This window comes from Juglans regia, chromosome 15, assembly GCF_001411555.2.
Source record: "Juglans regia cultivar Chandler chromosome 15, Walnut 2.0, whole genome shotgun sequence".
Lineage (NCBI taxonomy): Eukaryota > Viridiplantae > Streptophyta > Magnoliopsida > Fagales > Juglandaceae > Juglans > Juglans regia.
This window is the reverse complement of record NC_049915.1, coordinates 6,630,168-6,649,231: the sequence shown is the minus strand read 5'-3', so window position 1 is coordinate 6,649,231 and position 19,064 is coordinate 6,630,168. Positions and strand designations below refer to the sequence as shown.

Sequence of the window (19,064 nt, the reverse complement as noted above, 5' to 3'; positions counted from 1 at the left end):
AATTTTCACATTAATTATATATTAAACTAATAATGATAAAAGAGAAGTATATTCTTAGAAGGAAAATAGGTAAAATAATTATTATATGTGATACTTTTAAAAACTAATAATAATATAATATCTATTTGATCTTATTTATATTCCCATTCTCATTGAGTTAATTAAAATTTTTTATTGGATATATATATATTTTTTTAATTCTACTTTATATATATATATATATATATTTTGGGACCTTATTTCATTAGGGGCCTTAGGCAATTGCCTAACTTGCCTCATGGAACAGCCGGCCATGACTAATCATAACCATGGGCATCATTTTCTACTCCTAATGGAAACTTACCAAATTAATGAATACTAAAACTGATGTGATTGTCAACCCCTTTGAGTTGAATTATAAGACCTACGTACACTTTTTGGTTTGAAACATTTTGCCTTAGTTTTCCTATATAAACCCACTTTACCGGTCAATATTTCATTCCATTCCACCTTGGTTTTCTTTCAAGCTAAGGCCATAGATTGGAGGATTCTATATGAGAATGAAGATGGCTTTTACTTTTGGTGCACAAGGATTCATTCTTCTTGCAATTGCAGCCTCTTTCTTGGTAGTTGGTGAGGCTAGAACCATTGTTGTCGGAGGCTCAGAAGGCTGGCGTTTTGGCTTCAACTACACAGATTGGGCTCTCAAAACAAGTCCTTTCTACCTGAACGATAAATTAGGTCAGTAATATTGGCCATTACTTTGATATATATGGCATTGAATTGGCTATTAATATGGCTTCAACTATTGAATTTAGCCATGATATTTAGTTCAAGTTCTAACAATGTTGCCATTTTTTTGCACTAGTATTCAAATACGCACCCCCAAGTGACAACTCTGTTGCTCCAAATGTTTACCTACTACCAAATGTATTGAGCTATATGGCATGTAACTTCAGCAGTGCGAAGCTGCTGGCAACCGAAACACAAGGAAATGGTAAAGGTTTTGAGTTTGTGCTGAACCGCTGGAGGCCTGCATACTTCGCTTCTACTGCGGAGGATGGCAGTCACTGCAGTGAGGGGCAGATGAAATTCTTTGCTATTCCATGGCCGCGTCCGAATTAATTAGTTATCATCGAGGGCTTGAAAAAGACGCAGGCAGTGCTTGCTATTTGCTATTCATTTGGTTTACTTGTAGGGTACAGAAACATTCAATCATGTTTGCATGATTAAAAGGGTTTGTTCCCAATTACTTTGTTTTGGTTTAAGTTTCGTACACTTCATGGCTTTTAGGAAAACAAGTGTGTGAGGAATATTTGTGTTTCTTCTTGATATATCAGCATGAATTAAATAAAACAGCCTTTGTTTTTATATTATCTTGCTTTCTTATATCCTTCGTTGCAGAAACAGTGTCGTTCTCCATAGAAATGTAATTGCAGAAAGATCATAAAAGACGTATAGTGGCCCTTTTTATATATATATTCGTTCTATATTGTGGCCCATCTCCAAACTTTATTGACGAGACTAGACCCCCACGATTGTAGAAATGATCCACTTATAGTTTTTTATAACCCGGTTCTAATAGAGGGTATTTATTTTAAGGATAATGCTATATTAATTGACAAAAGTTACCGAAAACTTATACTGATAGTGTAATTTGTTTTTCAAATATTTTTTAAAACACTTCAACATTTTAAAAAATTCACAAACGCATTAAAAAATACTTCTTTAACCAGTAAGTGAAAAAAAAAACACAATCGATAGAATTTGCCGGTGGCCTTTCTCGGTGGGAATATCATTTCCCTCATTTAAGATATGAGATTTGAATAAAAAAGTCATATCTTTTATGAATGGTATAATCATGTTAGTTTGTTGAAAATTAGTGATTAAATAGTTGTAAGAAGTACTATCATTATTTTTTGTCAATTACTTCCATTGTATATGTTGATGGATTGAAGTCGTGATTACTTTGGTGTCCAAAAATTATTTGGAGTATGTATTATATGAAATATAACTCTAATCTTATGAAATTTGTACAATATTTTCAAAACGAAATGTTTAGTTTAGGAAGAGGATTACAAAAAGTTATTTAAAATGATCAAATCTAATATTTTGCAATAAAAAATGTTTCATAACATAACTACCACATTAAGTGATGTTAAAATGTAAGTTTTGTTAGGAATTTTTCTTTATAGACGTAGCACTCTTCTGAAAATTTGTGTTAACATTCGTTTCTTGATTATTTTAAAACTACACTAGCCTTTTATTTCTTGCAAAATATATAATAATGCATTTTAATTTTTATCATAATTAAACACAATTAGGGTTGCAAGCCAATCGAGTTGAGTCGAATTCAAATAAGGATACTTGAGCTCAATTAGCATGTTTACTCGTTCGAACTCTGCTCAAATTCAAATAAAACCCGAATATCCTAGCTCGAGCTCGACTAAAAGTAAACAAACGACTCGAGGTAGGGTAGCTTGAACTCAATTTTTATTTTTATTTTTATTTTTTAAAATTCTGACTATTATCTTTTGATTAATAAAAACATTTTTAAGTTGTACAAAATACTCTAACCGTTTAACTACTTAACCAAATAACTTTTATAAAAAAATTCTTATAGTATACTTTGTGTACATTAAAGTAACTTATAATTATAAATAAAAAAAATAATACATAACATAAATCTAGTATACTAAACTAGTTAATATTCATAGATAATATAATAAATCAAAAGTTTTAGTTGTATGATATATTATTATACAAATTATCCTATAAACTCTTTGAGAATATAATATATATATATTAAATAAAGTAAACTATAAATAAATTAAGGATATAATTAAGTACATAAAATATAAATAACATGTAATAAATATATCACATACATATATGACACATTACGAGCTTCAAAATGAGTTCAAACGAATCAAGTTAAGTTTATACAAACTTTGTTCACAAGCCTAGATCCCACTTGACATTTACCTTGGGCAATAATTCAATGAATACCCTGCTTGACGATTCGCTTCCCTCAGTTCTTAGGGATTTCAATGGCCACTCACTTTCAAGGCACGTGTCTCTAGACTTCAGGTAGGATGAAACTACTCTGACACCCACTTTCCGTCACATTACCATATTGTGTAATGATGCCATTATTAGTCCCTATATTTTTCTACTCGATCACGTAGCCATCGTTCTGTTTATTCTTTATAACAACATCTTTACTCCTTGTTTACTTGTCTTTTCTTTTCTTCCTTCTTTTACATTCTCATGCTTCTCTCTTTGTCTTCACCCTTAAACCTCATATTTCTCTTCGTCCTTGCTGTGAAACCCTAGCTATCTTTGCCTTACAATGGCCCAACAGAGTTCTTCTCGACCTCTCGCTCGTGGTACCTCCTCTTCTGCTCTAGAATCTTCTATTCAAAGGGATGTTCCCTATTTGAGGGTGTTGACTGGCACTCTATTCTCACGTCAAGGGACCTCACTAAGTTGATGAATTCTTATGGGATTCTAGACTTTGTGATTCTTCAGCTTCCTCACCTGGGTTCCATCGACAAGGAAGCTTTTGCAGAATAGGTGGCTTTGCCAGTTTACGCTTTTGTCCATGGCTTAAGACTTCCTTTTATCGCCTAGTGTGCGACATTCTTGACTTCTTAAAAGTGGCGTTTGTCCAACTTCATTCTCACACTTGGAGGGTCCTCGTATGTAGTTGGATTGTATGGCAAATGGTTTTGGAGCCTACTCAAGAGGAATACCCAGATTTGACAACTTGAGAATTCTTTGCAGTTTATTCGATTAGGGCTCTGCGGGCAACATTTGCAGCTTCCATACACGTTCTGGATGTTTGGAGTGATTCCAAACTCACCGTTTTAATGCTAAACAATGGCGGAGGAAATTCTTGTTTATTTCTGGTCAAGGTTGGCAGTTCCCTGGCCGTGAAGCCCCAAAGGGGGGATTCCAATTAACACCAACTGGTGTAGAGTTTCTAACAAGAAGGTGGTGGCAGTCATTTTGTCGAAGGCAATCACTTTGTCGAAGCGAGAACAAGCTCTCGTTGATATGGTCCTCACCTAAGTTCAAGAAAATGAGGATGCCATTTGGACGGAGGCCCTCTTAACCCCAGCCAATCTTGACCCTTTTTTGGTTATGCCTTATTGCTCCCATGTGAGCGGTCATTTTTTTATATGAGGCGGTGGCTTCTCCGAAGAAGAGGCCTGCCCTTACTCCGTTTAAGAAAGCAGGTAAACGTTCTCCCTCTTTACGGACCGCCAATCAAGAAGAAGAAGATCCCCTTCACCACGAGAGCCTTAGGAAGTCCAAGTCGCCCTTGGCCCAAAGTGGCACCAAGGCAGGCATTGAGGCTTTTGTCCGTGTCGACGAATGTCTCTCATCAACCCCACCTTCCGCAATTAGACGGTCACTGACACATGGGGCTTCCCTTGGCCTTGACGACCTTGACGACTTGATGGGCCAACCACATACTAAATTGGCCACGCCTTCAATTTTGACCTCCTTGGGAGTTTGGCTAAGCTCACTCACCATCTTTTGAGCTCCCTAAGATCCCTTCTGCCGACCTGGTTTAGGGCAGAGGAAAGGGGGACACAGATATCTGCACTGCCTTCTCTTTAGGCCTCTCTGCCTTGAAGCCTCTAAAAGTTACCTCACCAATAATCGACGAGAAACAGAGTCGGGAGAAGGAGCAGACAGTCGCCCCACTCTGAGCTCTCTTCCAACTACTATCTCAGAAACCCCGCCCACTGATTTGGACGTGAGTGGGGAGCGGATTTCCATCCCTTCTACCTTTGACTTATCCTTTTGGGGTGACGAGGGATGTTCCACTCTCGAGGAGGCTGTTTCCACCAAGGAAGGTGGAAACCTTGGTGGAAACGATGAGGGGTCAGTATTCCCCAATTCTGCCATGGTGGAACTTGTCCACCCCACCAAAGAGCCTAGTCATGCCCTTAGGGGTGGGATCTCTTTTGCTTTCGTCATGACGGGCCCTTATTCTTAAGGGAGGAAGTGACCAAGCCCCTTTCATCCCCCTAGAAACGAGTCTGTCAGAGACATGGTTGGTCGACTACGGAACTTCCTCTCTTCGGTATGACATATTCTCTTCTTTCCTTCATGTGTTTTTTTAGACTGTTGTGTATCTGCTTATTGTAGGGTGTCGACGACTTAGGCCCCGTTGGATAGTGAAAGAGTTTAATCTCATCTCATCATTACAACTTTTCCAAATTTTCAAACAAAATATACTAAATAATTCAAGTTTTTCAAATCCAAAAATAATAATAATATTATTAAAAAATAATATTTTAACAATATTTTATTCAACTTTAATCTAAAACTATCTCATCTCACCTCACACTCCAAACCGCACCTCAGCCACCTAGATCATCGCTGATTGGGCTAATTTGAAGGAAGAAATATGGTTCAGGCGTATGTTTGCCTTTTGGGCAAAGAGGGAGTTTGAAAAGTGGAAGTCCGAGAAGGTCGAATTGGAGATCTTCCTCAAGCGCTCGGATGGTTATACCCACTCACTAGAGGGTAATCTAGACATTCTTCATGAAAAGGTGTCTAGTCTCTGAAGTGAGCTCATGTAGGCGAGGGAGGTCAATGCCCAAAACAACTTTGAGCTAACACTATTGAGGGTAGAGCAGGATTCCACTCAGGCGTATCTATCTAGTCTTAGGTTGGAACTAGGCTCTTCCCAGAGGGAGTTGGCGGGCTCTAAACAGCACTGCACTGGACTTTCTGGAGCGGTGGCGGCTGCCAAAGAGGCTCATCGGTGTGTTGGCCTCGAGCTTTTTGAGATGAAGGGGGCCTTGGAGGAGCTTTCCCAAAGGCATGCAACGATGAAGAAGGACTGGGAGTGGGTGGTTAAGAATCAATAAAAGCTAGACGAGTCCTTGTTGCATCTTGATGCGAAGGTCAAATCTCGGAATAAGCATGTGCTGAAGTTCGAATCAGAGTTGGTCTCCTCGAAGGAGGAACTTGTTCATCAATCTCCCCAACTCATGGTGGCCAGGGCTATCCATGACGCAGCACAGCTCAGGTCCTTCCTGTTGGTGAATCCCAAGATCGACTTGAGGCGGTTGAACCTTGAGGCATTTAAGCCTAATCAGACTTCTCGCCAATTTGTTGATGCATTAGAGCATGACACAATGCCTGATGCCTTCCTGCCTGAAAGGTCCACGGCCCCAGCTTCTGTTGCTCCCCCTTAGGATCTTTTGAATTTTACCCTTCGAAATTTATTCATGTATATTTGTACATCAAACTGTGTAGACATCTGTTTACTATGTTGTGTGGATATCTGTTTACTATGTTTGTAGTTTACTTTGTATTTGCTTTTACCTTTGTTCAGGTGCTTGAGATATGCTTCGTGTTTTTAGTGAGTCCTTGAATTCGACTGTTTTGTCCATCGCGAGTCTTTGGACTTGACTTTTGGAGTTTGAAGGTCAAGAGGTCTTTTGACCTGCGCACCCGTTTTCCTTCACCGTGAGTCTTTGGACTCGACTTTGGTGGTTGACGATCGCTGAGTCTTTTGACTCGACATTGGTGGTTAAGGGTGGTGAGGTCTTTTGAACTATGCGCTATTTTTTCTTCACCGACTTTGGTGGTTTAGTGTCACGAGGTCTATTGACCTGTGCGCCTTTTTTTCTTCACCGCGAATCTTTGGACTAGACTTTGGTGGTTGAGAGTAACGGGGTTGTTTGGCCCACACGCCCCTTTTTCTTCACCACATATCTTTAGGCTCAACTTTGTTAGTTGAGGATTGCGGGGTCTTTTGTCCCGCACACCATTTTTTCTTCTATGCAAGTTTTTGGACTCAACTTTGGAGGTTGTGGGCCGCTGGGTCTTTTGACCTGCGTGCCTTTTTTCTTCATCTCAAGTTTTTGGACTCAACTTTGGTGGTTTAGGGTAACGGGGTCGTTTGGCCTGTGCGCCCTTTTTCTTCACCGTGAGACTTTGGACTCTACTTTGGTGGTTGACGGTCATGGGGTCTTTTGACTTATGTGCCTTTTTTCTTCACCGCGAGTCTTTGGACTCAATTTTGGTGGTTGAGGGTCACAAGGTCTTTAGACCTACATGGCTTTTTCTCTTTTGGCACAAGAGTGGAGGGAAATGATTATCTTTATTTCCAAAATATACAAAATCAAAGATAAAATTTCTTTAAGTGCTCGACATTCTAGGGGTGCTGCAATTATTTTCTCTGACTATCCTTTTAATTGGTATGAGCTGGGTTAGTGGCTGGCGATTATAATGTAGAGCCCCCCCATGGGGGCCGAGCTTTCCCTCGTCCTATGTTGTTACTCCTATTTCCTTTAGCACTAGGTCGCCTACTTTGAGGGTCCATGGCCTAAATCTTTTATTGAAATAACTCTCTATCCTTCTTTTGTTGATGTTTGTCTGGACCTCGGCTTCTTCCTTTCTTCATTTAGGAGGTCAAGATGTTCTTCGAGTGCTTTTTCATTCTGAGGCGGGCTGAAATGTAGGATGCAGTAATTGGGTAGCCCGACCTTTACTAGGGAGATAGCTTCACTCCTGTTTGCTAAGGAAAATGAGGTTTCTCCTGTCGCGGTTTTTACCGTGGTTCTATATGCCTATAAGACCTCTGGGAGATCTTCTGTCCACTTCCTTTTCTTGTCCATGAGCTTTTTCTTGAATATCCCCAACAGGACTTGTTCGTAGCCTCAACCTGCCCGTTAGCTTGAGGTTATCTCGTGGATGAGTATTTAACTTGGATCCTCAATTCTACACACCACTCCTGATAAGTTTTTGAGCCGAACTGCTTCCCCATTGTTTGAAATGATGCTTTGGGGAATCCCAAATCGGCATATGACATTGTTCCATAAGAATTTAGTGATGCTTTTCACCGTGATGGTAGTTAGGGGCTCTACCTCCACCCATTTTGTGAAATAATCTACGGTGGCGACTATAAACTTCACTCCTCCTTTCTCTAGCAGAAGGAGCCCCACCAAGTCGACTCCCCATTGTGCGAAGGGCCATGGGCAGTGATGAAGGTTAAATCTTCTACACAAGGCACTGGGGCGAACACTTGGCACTTGACGAACTTCTTCACGAACTCCTTGTCTTCTCAGAATGCATTGGGACATTAGTATCCAACCTTCATAAGTTTCCTAGCCAAGGTCTTTCCTCCGGAATGATTCTCTTATACCCCTTCCTATACTTCTGCAAGGACATAGTGGGCTTCTTAGGGTGAGATGCATCTCAGCAGGGGTGGCAAAGCCCCGCTTATAGAGAATGCCATCAACCTTGGTGAATCGTGCTGATCTTTTCTTGACTTTCCTTGCCTCCTCCTTCCCAACTGAGAGTTCACTTGTATCTAGGTATCTTATTATCTCCCTAGCTCACTCAGGTTCCTTGGACCCCAATTCGTAAAATTCTATCCCGACCACTGGGACCTCGATGACTCTCTTGTCCACCTTCCACGGGAGGGTGGATTCATCCATCCCCGAAATTACTCTTGCCAATTTGTTTTGCTATAGAATTGTTTTCCCTGGGTTTTACGCAATACTAAAGTAAGAGAACCAGGTGCGACCCTCTCAGACTCGGTTCAAATACTTTTCCAGCCTTTAGCCCTTAGTGGCATATGTTCTTGACACCTGGTTAACATCCACTAGGCTACGTTTGAGTAGTGAGAATACTTGAGAAGTGTTGAGAATGTTTGTAAATAGTTATGAGTAGAGATTGAAGTGAGTTTGTGAGTCCCATTGAGTGTATTTTGAGTTGTTTGGATGTATAGAGTATGTTGAGTTGTTGACTTTTGGATAGGTAGTTGAAAAATGTATGGGTCCCATTAATGATTGATTCTTTTTTAATAGTAATAAATATTATAGTGATTTTATATTTTATTTATATATAATAGTGGTAAATATAATGACATAATAAATCATCTCTCAGACAAACTAAAAATATATTAGTGCTACATCCCCAAGAGATGTAGCCCGAGCACTCACCAAAAAAGCAAAAAGAAACTATTTACAACATCATTTTATTTTTATTTTTATTTTTATTAAAAATATCATTTGTTTTTAAAAGAAACATTTTAATATTTTATTTTTAAGTTTAGAAAAAGAAAGAGGATAAGGTCGGCCAGTTGACTACGGAGTGATGCCAATTGGCATTGAAGAGTCTTTCTCTCATGCGCCCTTACACCCTCCTAGCAAGGCATTCTCTAACATGTGTGAAGGACGACGGGCCCACCGGGTGCAGACACTAGAGAAGTGTTGCACATTCGTCCTTCATTCGAAAGTAGAGTTTGCAAGCATAGCCTTCCTCATTTGGATGGAAGACTATTTTCATCCGTACGAGAATTACTCAAAGTACCTCAGAGTAGTTGGACACCCAACCACATCCTTAGGAGTTTGCCTTCACCTCAACCTCAGTCGCCCCTAGTGTTTCTATGATAGAGAGTCCTGCTATAAGTGCTTCATATTCAACTTCATTGTTGATAGTCTTAAACATGAGTTTTACCATGTAGTGATATTCTCGCCCCGCATTGTTGTCTATATGGATGCCTATCCGCCCGTTGGCACTACAAGAAGAGCTGTCGACAAGAATCTGGCAAGGTTTTCCAACCAGGTTGGATGCCACTTCTTGAGGAAAGGCAGTGAACTCAGTGATGAAATCTGCCAAAGCTTGCCCTTTTAGCGCTCCTCTTGGTAAATAATCAATACCAAACTCACTGAGCTTGATCGACCAGCTGACTAGTCTTCTTGAATTTTTTGGATTTTGTAGTATCTTTCCCATGGGGTTCTCTATCAAGAATTTAATAGGATGGGCCTGGAAGTACGATCATGATCTTCTGGCGGCTATCACTAAAGCAAACACCGGCATCTCCATCCGCGGGTACCTGGTCTCTGTGCCTTGCAGTGCGCGGCTTGTATAATAGATTAGCATTTGGGCTGCTCCTTCTTCCATGACCAGGATTGTAGATATTGCGTGGGGTGACACTGCCAAGTACACGTATAGCGTATCTCCTTGCTCAGGCTACTTCAATAATGGTGGGCAGGACAGGCATTGCTTCAACTCTTAAAAAGCCTGGTCACATTCATTATTCTAGGGGTGCACTTTGCGTAACACTCTGAAGAAAGGTAGCATTTGTTCATGGACCTGGGCACGAACCTGTTTAAAGCCACCACTCGACCTATGAGTTCCATTGTGGCCTCATGTTTACAATTGCATCAATTTTTTTAGTGTTGGCTTCGCTTCCCCTCTTGAACACGCTGAAACTTAGAAATTTTCTTGAGTCCACTCTAAAGGATCATTTAGCCATAGTTTCATTATGTAATGGCCAAGTATTGCAAAAGATTCTCTTAGGTCTACTAGGTGTTGGCAGGTTCATTGATTTTTACCATCAAGTCATCGACATATACCTCCATGGTCTGCCTAATCTATTTTCTAAACATCCGATTCACAAGCCTTTGAAAGGTTGTCCTAACATTCTTCAAGCCAAAATGCATAACTTGATAGTAGTAGAGCCCCCTATCCGTGATGAAAGACATCTATTTATTTTTCGGGTTCATTCAATCTGATTATATCCTGAGTAGGCATCCATAAAGCTTAAAATTTGGTGTCCCGTTGTGGCGTCAACGATAACATTAATTCATGGCAATGGGAAGCTATCATTTGGGCATGCTTTGTTTAGGTCGGTAAAGTCGACGCACATTCTCCACTTCCCATTTGCCTTCTTAACCAAGACGACGTTGGACTACCATTTGAGGTAGTAGGCTTCTTTGATAAATCCTATGGCAAGGAGACGGTCCACCTCTGCTACTACATGGTTGCATACTTATGTATGCTAAATGATATTATTTTCTAGCGGACCTTCTTACAACAAAGGTCGAGACACAATTTATACTCAATGACTGTGTTGTTAATCTCAGGCGTCTCTTTGTGGCTCCATGTGAACACGTCTTTGTGCTTGATAAGCAGTTGCTTCAAGGCTTCCCTTATATCTAGTGGGAGTTGCGTGCCTACCCGTGTTGTATTATCTGGCCGCCCCGGATACAACGTTACTAACTACAATTGTTTGTTCGCCTCTGCCTACTATAAATTCTGCTCGCCTCACGCCTCCATGCCACGGTCAAGGAGGACTGGTGGTGGGGGCAGGGCGAACGTCGGATCCCCCTACTTTGAGCTCCTGCATGTAGCACTCTAGGGGTTTGCTCGCCTCGCACTTCCCTTACTCCTGCTTCCATTGGGAATTTCATTTTTAGGTGGTGGGTAGATGTGATTGTCTTGAGGGTATTTTGGGTTGGGCGCCCTGATATAGCCTTATAAGATGATAGGACTTTGAACACTAAAAAGTCAGTCATTGTGGTAACTATGCATGCTCTTTTTCCTGTCGTGATAGGAAAGGTTATGGCACCCAATGGTTTGATAGCATCACTTGAGAATCCTTTTAATAGGGTGGACGAAGGTCGTAACTTGCTTGTATTTATGCCCATCCTTACAAAGGCCTCTTGTAATAGGATATCTGTTGAACTTCTGTTATAGACTAGAATTTGCCTAGTAGTATAATTGGCGACTAGGAGGGTTACTACATATGCGTCATCATGGGGTACAAAACACCCTCACAATCCTCTTCCTCGAAGAGATGGTTGCCCTGTTGTTGCGTTGTTTCTGCTTGGGTAGCCTGTCTATCATATAAACTTCCTCATACATTGCCCTAAGAGCATGCGCTTTTCTACTAGAAGAGGAGGCGCCACCCCCAGCAAATCCCCCAGCAATAATGCATATCTCTCCCTATAGTGTGTGTCTGTGATTAGAATTTTGGCGAGGGGCATTGCGACTTTCGTCTCTTGTCGTTTGTCGCCTTTTTGGGTTATTGCTTCGTAGAGGGTTGCCTTCCCATTCTACTCCTTGCCTCCGCTTTACATGTTTCGCAAGCATTCGTTCGACTTCTCCACTGCTTATTAGCTCGAAAACCTTTTTTTAGTGCCGCGCAATCTTCTGTCCTGTGGGTATCTATCTAACTGGTGGTATTTGCAGAAGTGTTGTCCTTTCCTGGCCTGACATGACTCTTTTTTTTAGGGTCGTTCTCTCCCTGTACATTCAAGTTGTTATGGATGAGCCGGGTACCTTGCTCACACATGGGTGCATGTCTTTCATGCCTTCTTTCTTGTTGGCCTAAGCAAATCTTCCTTTGCCCTACTTTACTGGAGCTCTTGCCTTCCAATTTCATGTCACCTTTCCTCAGTTCAATTAGGGCTTGCAAGATGTCTTCTGCATTGACAAAGTCGTCGGCTCTGTCCATAAACTCCCTCAAAGTAGAAGGAGTTTTCCTCGCCAACTCAGCCATGAACAAACTTCTAGGCCACACACCTCCCAAGAGAACTGCCAGGGTTATCTTCTCCTCTTGGTCATCGGTGGTCGGCCTCTCTCTATTGAATTGAGTTCGATATGCCTTTAAACTTTCTTCCTCAATTTGCTTGATGGTTAGGAGATATATAGCGGTCCATCAACGAATTGCGTTAGGAATTGCTTGGCCAACTCTTCGAAACTGTCAATCGACCCCAGTCTTAGTGCTCCAAACCAGCCTCTTGACATGCCTTTTAGTGTCAATGGGAAGGCTCGACAAGCTGTTTCCCCCAGAAACCATGAAGGATCATGTGCGCCTTGAAGTTCACCAGATGATCGACTGGGTCTTGGGATCCGTCCTACATCTCTATCTGTGAGACTTTGAATTCTGGTGGGAGTGGTATAGCCATTACCACCGAACTGTAGGGTAGGTCTGTACGATTTAGCAGCGAATCGACTGAGGATGATCCTCCCATCTTTTGGGCCATCTGCTCGTACTTATCGATGAGACTGCGCAGCTCGTCTTGCAGCCTTTTCTTTTCCAACTCTTCTGCATTTGTCCATCCAGCACTTGGTGCTTCTTCTTCTAGCTGCTTATTATGACTTAGTAATGTGGCTTCGCCAAGTTTGACATTGCGATGCCTTAGGTCTTCATCCTCCCACTGGAGATCCTCCATTATTGTCGTGACATGCTTTAGTTTCTTCTCGATTTGTGTAAGTCGTGCGTCCAAATCTACAGGGACCGTGTCTTGATCACAATTTTCTTGAGAACGCATGGCAGTTGGCATGTGAAAACCATACTGGAGTCTAATGGAAACTAAATTGACTTACATATTCAGCAAAGATCCCATCGACGACGCTACTATTTGGGATGTGTTCCACACGTTGCACACCAATGCACTCTACTTGCAACAAAGAAAGATGACGGCCTGGTGTGCCCCGATGTATTTTCGATGTCTCTAAGTCAACGATACGTAAAGTGTGTTATCACCAAAGTTCTGAATGCAAAGTTACCTGAGTCATTACCTTCTTACTATATATATATAGGCGCGCATGGTAAATCATTGATAAGTACTAGTTATAGGCTTGATCCTCTCATTGCTCTTATCAGTTTATACACTTGACATGATGGTCATCTCGAGAATGGCGGGCTTATCCCATCTCACTAGCTTGATCATCTTATCTGTCATATTTGGTGGTTACAAAATGGATTCCTAATGGTCTCTAAAACCTAGACGACTAATCCATTCTGGCCTTGGGCTTACATCGGTTGGGCCTCTTGATTGTGTCTGTTTCTTGTTGAGGATTATAAAGGTCCCTTCACAATTATAAACATTGATGTCAACAAAGTTTTATAAATAACCCTTGCATTTAGGGAAAAAAAAAGTGGGTTTATGCCTCTTTATAGGGTTATACAGAAGCTTTTTATGAACATTAGAAAAGTAGATTTTGAATTTTCATATTGTACATTAAAGTGATAGTAACAAAAAGCGAAATTATCATTGCGAGAAGAGTATATATGTGAAATATTACTATGTGGAGATATAACAAGAAGTTGGACCATTTCATGTCTCCATATCAACACTAGAAATGAAAAGAGATGTACAGGAGAAACTCGAACTCAAACTACATTCTTGCTTTAGCTACTTCAGGGGCCAAATTCCCCCGAACCCCCTCCCTAGTTACAACCGTTGTCTCCCTAGTTACGGTACTCCTACCTCAGAAGGTTGTTTCACTTGCTACGTAAGATGAGAATAAAGGGCTTGATTGTGAGACGAACGATTCCAGGAAAAAATATATATATATAAAACAAGAAAAGTTCAATAAACGTTGAGTTTTGAGAAGAAGAGAGAAATATGATTAACCAATTAGAGAGATGACCAAATACATAAGAGATTTATTTGATATTTTTTATTTTCTCTCGTTGAATTCTCATTTTTCTCTAAATGGGACTCTTATCTTTCTAAAGATTCTACTTGGGAGTTTTTTGGGGGCTTCTTCTGCTAGGGACCTTAGGCGACTCATGTCTAAATTGCCTCGTGAAAGAGCCGATCTAGTTTTTACCTCTCGAACGCAATACCAAACGTCAAAGGGGCCAAAGTACGATTGTTGAGTATATGATCACATATTTATTTTTTGGGTAAACGTGACTCTCTGGGAAAACATCATGTAAAAGAACACAAAGCCGGCCTTTGACATGTGCATTTTTTCATCAAAGGTGTTCTTCTTTTTATGTTATTTAGGATGATTTTTCGTGCATCAGTGGTTGCTATAATGGAAAGAGAATAAATCGATCATTCATGCGGAAACTTTATGAAAATAAGGTTGAAGTCACTGCAAGAAAATTATTTATTTGCAGCAAGTTAATTCCAGCGAAATGACTATTTACAGTTAAAATCAGTCTATTTTGATCACAAATAGTCTTTTTGTCGCAAACAAATGGCCACAAAACTCATTTTTCTTGTAGCTAGTTGTACATATTGAATGAATTAAATGATAGGCTGACACGGATTATTTTCTTAAACATGCGAAATGCATCCTATCATTAATTTCTCCAAATATATATAAAAAAATTATAAAACTCAGACTTCGCAATTATTATTTCTAAGCAAAAAAACTCACATTTTGAAAAGATAGAAAGAAGCAAAAACATATAATATACCATATATACCCAAGTTTCTCGAGAAAGTGCATGGGTTTGGAAATGTTTGAAAAAGGATTAGGAATTACAGTTCAACGATAGAAAAAGTAGTGTAGACACAAGAGATGCCGTTGGTTGACCGTTGAAACCGTTGTGTTAAAAGGTCGTTACATCTAGATCGACCCCGCCGACAAAAATGAGTTGTTTCTGGATATTGACCTTACTGCCTCATTAATCATAACCATGAGCATCATTTTCTACTCCTAATGGAAACTTACCAAATTATGAATACTAAAACTGATGTGATTGTCAACCCCTTAAGTTGACTTTTAAGACCTATGTACACTTTTTTGTTTGAAACATTTTGTCTTAATTGTGTTTAATCTAATTTTAAACTGAGTCTAGCATCTAAATACACAACTCTTAAATTACTAAACTTATCTCAACTCAAAACCTCATTACATATAGGACCCACAATTTTTTTTAACTTAACACATTTTTATACGTAGGACCCACAACCTTTTTCAACTTCTCAAAAAAAGTATTCAAACTCATCTTAACATCCAAACACACTTTAAACTCAGTTTAGATATGCCACACATAACTCATTTCACTACTCAACTCACTACTATTCATAAAGAGCTGAGGTCAGCTTAACGTCCAAACGCAGCCTTGTTTTCCTATATAAACCTACTTCACCAGCCATTTCATTCCATTCCACCTTGGTTTTCTTTCAAGCCAAGGCCATATATTGGAGGATTCTATATGAGAATGAAGATGGCTTTTACTTTTGGTGCACAACGATTCATTCTACTTGCAATTGCAGCCTCTTTCTTGGTAGTTGGTGAGGCTAGAACCATTGTTGTCGGAGGCTCAGAAGGCTGGCGTTTTGGCTTCAACTACACAGATTGGGCTCTCAAAACAAGTCCTTTCTACCTGAACGATAAATTAGGTGAGTAATTTTCGCTATTAATATCACTCAAACTATTGAATTTAGTTTAAGTTCTAACAATCTTGCCATTTTTTTGCACTAGTATTCAAATATGCACCCCCAAGTGACACCTCTGTTGCTCCAAATGTCTACCTACTACCAAACCTATTGAGCTATTTGGCATGTAACTTCAGTAGTGCGAAACTGCTGGCAAACGAAACACAAGGAAGTGGCGAAGGTTTTGAGTATTTGCTGAACCGCTGGAGGCCTGCATACTTTGCTTCTACTGCAGAGGATGGCAGTCACTGCAGGGAGGGGCAGATGAAGTTCTTTGCCATTCCATGGTGGCATCCGAATTAGTTATCGATGACCTTAATGACGCCGATCGATGGCTTGAAAAAGACGCAGGCAGTGCTTGCTGTTTGTTGTTCATCTGGTTTTATTTGTAGGGTACAAAAACATTCAATCATGCAGATCATCTGCATGATTAATGCATATCAATAAATGGGTCTGTTCCCAATTAGTTTGCTTTGGTTTTAAGTTTCGTACACTTTATGGCTTTTAGGGAAACAAGTGTGAGAGGAATATTTGTGTTTCTTCTTGATATATCAGCATGAATTAAATAAAGCAGCCTTTGTTTTTAAATTATCATGCTTTCTTATATCCTTTGTTGCTGAAACTGTGTTGTTCTCCATATAAATGTATAAGGTATGGTATAATTGCACAAAGATCATAAAAGACGAATGGTAGCCCTTTTTATATATATACAGCGTTCTATATTGTGGCCCATCCGCCCATCTCCAAACTTTATTCAGGAGACTAGAAGCCCACTATTGTAGAAATGATGCACGTATCGTTTTTTATAACTTGGTTTTAAATAGAGAGTATTTATTTTAGGGATAATGCTACATTAATTGACAAAAGTTACCGAAAACTTCTACTGATAGTGTAATTTGTTTTTCAAATATTTTTTTAAATTCTAGTTTTAAAAAATTCACAAAGTCATTAAAATAAACTTCCTCAACCATTAATTAAAAAAAAAAAACAATCGATAGAATTTGTCAGTAGCCTTTCTCGTTTGGAATATCATTTCCCTTATTTAAGATATGAGATTTAAATAAAAAAATTCATATTTTTTTATGAATGGTATAATCATATTAGTTTGTTGAAAATGAGTGATTAAATAGTTGTAAGAAGTACTATCATTATTTTTTGTCAATTACTTCCATTGTATATGTTGATGGATTGAGAAGTGATTACTTTGGTGTCCAAAAATTATTTGGAGTATGTATTATATGTTATATAACTCTAATCTTATGAAATTTGTACAATATTTCCAAAGCGAAATGTTTAGTTTAGGAAGAGGATTACAAAAATTTATTTAAAAATGATGGGACTTGACGTAATACATCAAATCTAATATTTTACAAAAAAAAAATGTTTCATAACATAACTACCACATTAAGTGATGTTAATATGTAAGTTTTGTTAGATATTTTTCTTTATAGACGTACGTAGCACTTCTCCTCCCAAAATTTGTGTTAACATTAGTTACTTGATTATTTTAAAACTACACTGGCCTTTTATTCCTTGCAAAATATATAATATTGCATTTTAATTTTTATCATAATTAAACACAATTAGGGTTGCAAACAAACGTAGTTGAGTCGAATTCAAACAAGGATACTCGAATTCGATTAGCATGTTTATTCGTTCGAACTCGGCTCGAACTCAAATAAAACTCGAACATCCTAGCTCGAGCTCGACTCAAAGTAAACAAACGACTCAAGGTCGAGTAGCTCGAACATGGTTTTTTTTTTTTAATTCTAACTATTATCTTTTGATTAAGAAAAAAAAATTAAGTTGTACAAAATACTCTAGCCGTTTACTACTTAACCAAATATTTTTTATAAAACAATTCTTATAATATAACTTTGTATATTATAAATAAAAAAATAATACATAAGATAAATGTAGCATACCAAACTAGTTAATATAAATAGATAATATAATAAATCCAAAGTTCTAGTTGTATGATATATTAGTATACAAATTATCCTTTTATCACCCAGTGTGCGACGTTCTTGACTTCTTAAAATTGGCGTTTGCCCAACTTCATTCTCACACTTAGAGGGTCCTCCTATGTTGTTGCATTCTATGGCGGATGGTTTTGGAGCCTGCTCGAGAGGAATACCCAGATTTGACCACTCTAGAATTCTTTGCAATTTATTCGATTAGGGCTTTGCGGGCAACATTTGCAACTTCCATACGTGTTCTGGATGTCTAGAGTGATTTGAAACTCGTCATTATAATGCTAAACAATGGCAAAGGAAGTTCTTGTTTATTTCTGGTCAAGGTTGGCAGTTCCCTAGTCGTGAAGCCCCGAAGGGCAGATTTCCAGTTAACACCAATTGGTGTAAAGTTTCTGACGAGAAGGTGGTGGCAGTCACTTTGTCGAAACGAGAACAAGCTCGCGTTGATATGGTCCTCACCTAAGTTCAAGAAAATGAGGATGCCATTTGGACTAAGGCCCTCTTAACTCTAGCCAATGTTGATCGTTTTTCATCTATGCCTGATCGCTCCCGCGAGAGTGGTTGTTTGTTTTTTACAAAGGCAGTGGCTTCTCCCAAGAAGAGGCCCGCCCTTATTTTGCCTAAGAAAGCAAGTAAACGTCCTCCGTCTTTACGCACCACCAATCAAGAAGAAGAAGATCCCCTTCACCACGAGAGCCTTAGGACATCCAAGGCGCCCTTGGCCCAAAGTGGTGCCAAGACTGGCACTAAGGCTTTTGTCCGTGTCGACGAATGTCACTCATCGACCCTGCCTTCCGCGATTAGACAGTCACTGACAAATATCTGCACTACCTTCTCTTTAGGCCTCTCTACCTTAACGCCTCTAACAGTTACCTCGCTAGCAATCGATGAGGAACAAAGTCGGGAGTAGGAGCAGCTATTCGCCCCCGACCCCTACAAGGATCAAGGGGAAAGGGAACCCACTCCGAGCTCTCTTCCCACTATTGTCTCTGGGGGTGAGACCCCGTCCACTGATTTGGACGCAAGTGGGGAACGGATTTCCATCCCTTCTACCTTTGACTTATCCTTTTCGGGTGACAAGAGATGATCCACTCTCGAGGAGGGCGTTTCCACCAAGGAAGGTGGAAACGATGGGGGGTCAGTTTTCCCCGATTCT

General features: G+C 39.7%; 2 protein-coding genes across 2 annotated transcripts; both read left to right on the top strand.

The window, feature by feature from the left end:
• The first annotated feature begins 477 nt into the window (after window positions 1-477).
• LOC108992311 (blue copper protein 1b-like) lies at window positions 478-1,348 on the top strand. The gene is made up of 2 exons (XM_035686098.1): window positions 478-720; window positions 848-1,348. Exons 1-2 carry the CDS (start codon window positions 534-536, stop codon window positions 1,102-1,104), a joined length of 444 nt encoding a protein of 147 aa, XP_035541991.1. The 5' UTR covers window positions 478-533; the 3' UTR covers window positions 1,105-1,348.
• Window positions 1,349-15,664: 14,316 nt separating this feature from the next.
• On the top strand, window positions 15,665-16,520 carry LOC108992309 (blue copper protein 1b-like). Its single transcript, XM_018966839.2, has 2 exons — window positions 15,665-15,896; window positions 15,979-16,520. Exons 1-2 carry the CDS (start codon window positions 15,710-15,712, stop codon window positions 16,233-16,235), a joined length of 444 nt encoding a protein of 147 aa, XP_018822384.1. The 5' UTR covers window positions 15,665-15,709; the 3' UTR covers window positions 16,236-16,520.
• The last annotated feature ends 2,544 nt before the right edge of the window (window positions 16,521-19,064 follow it).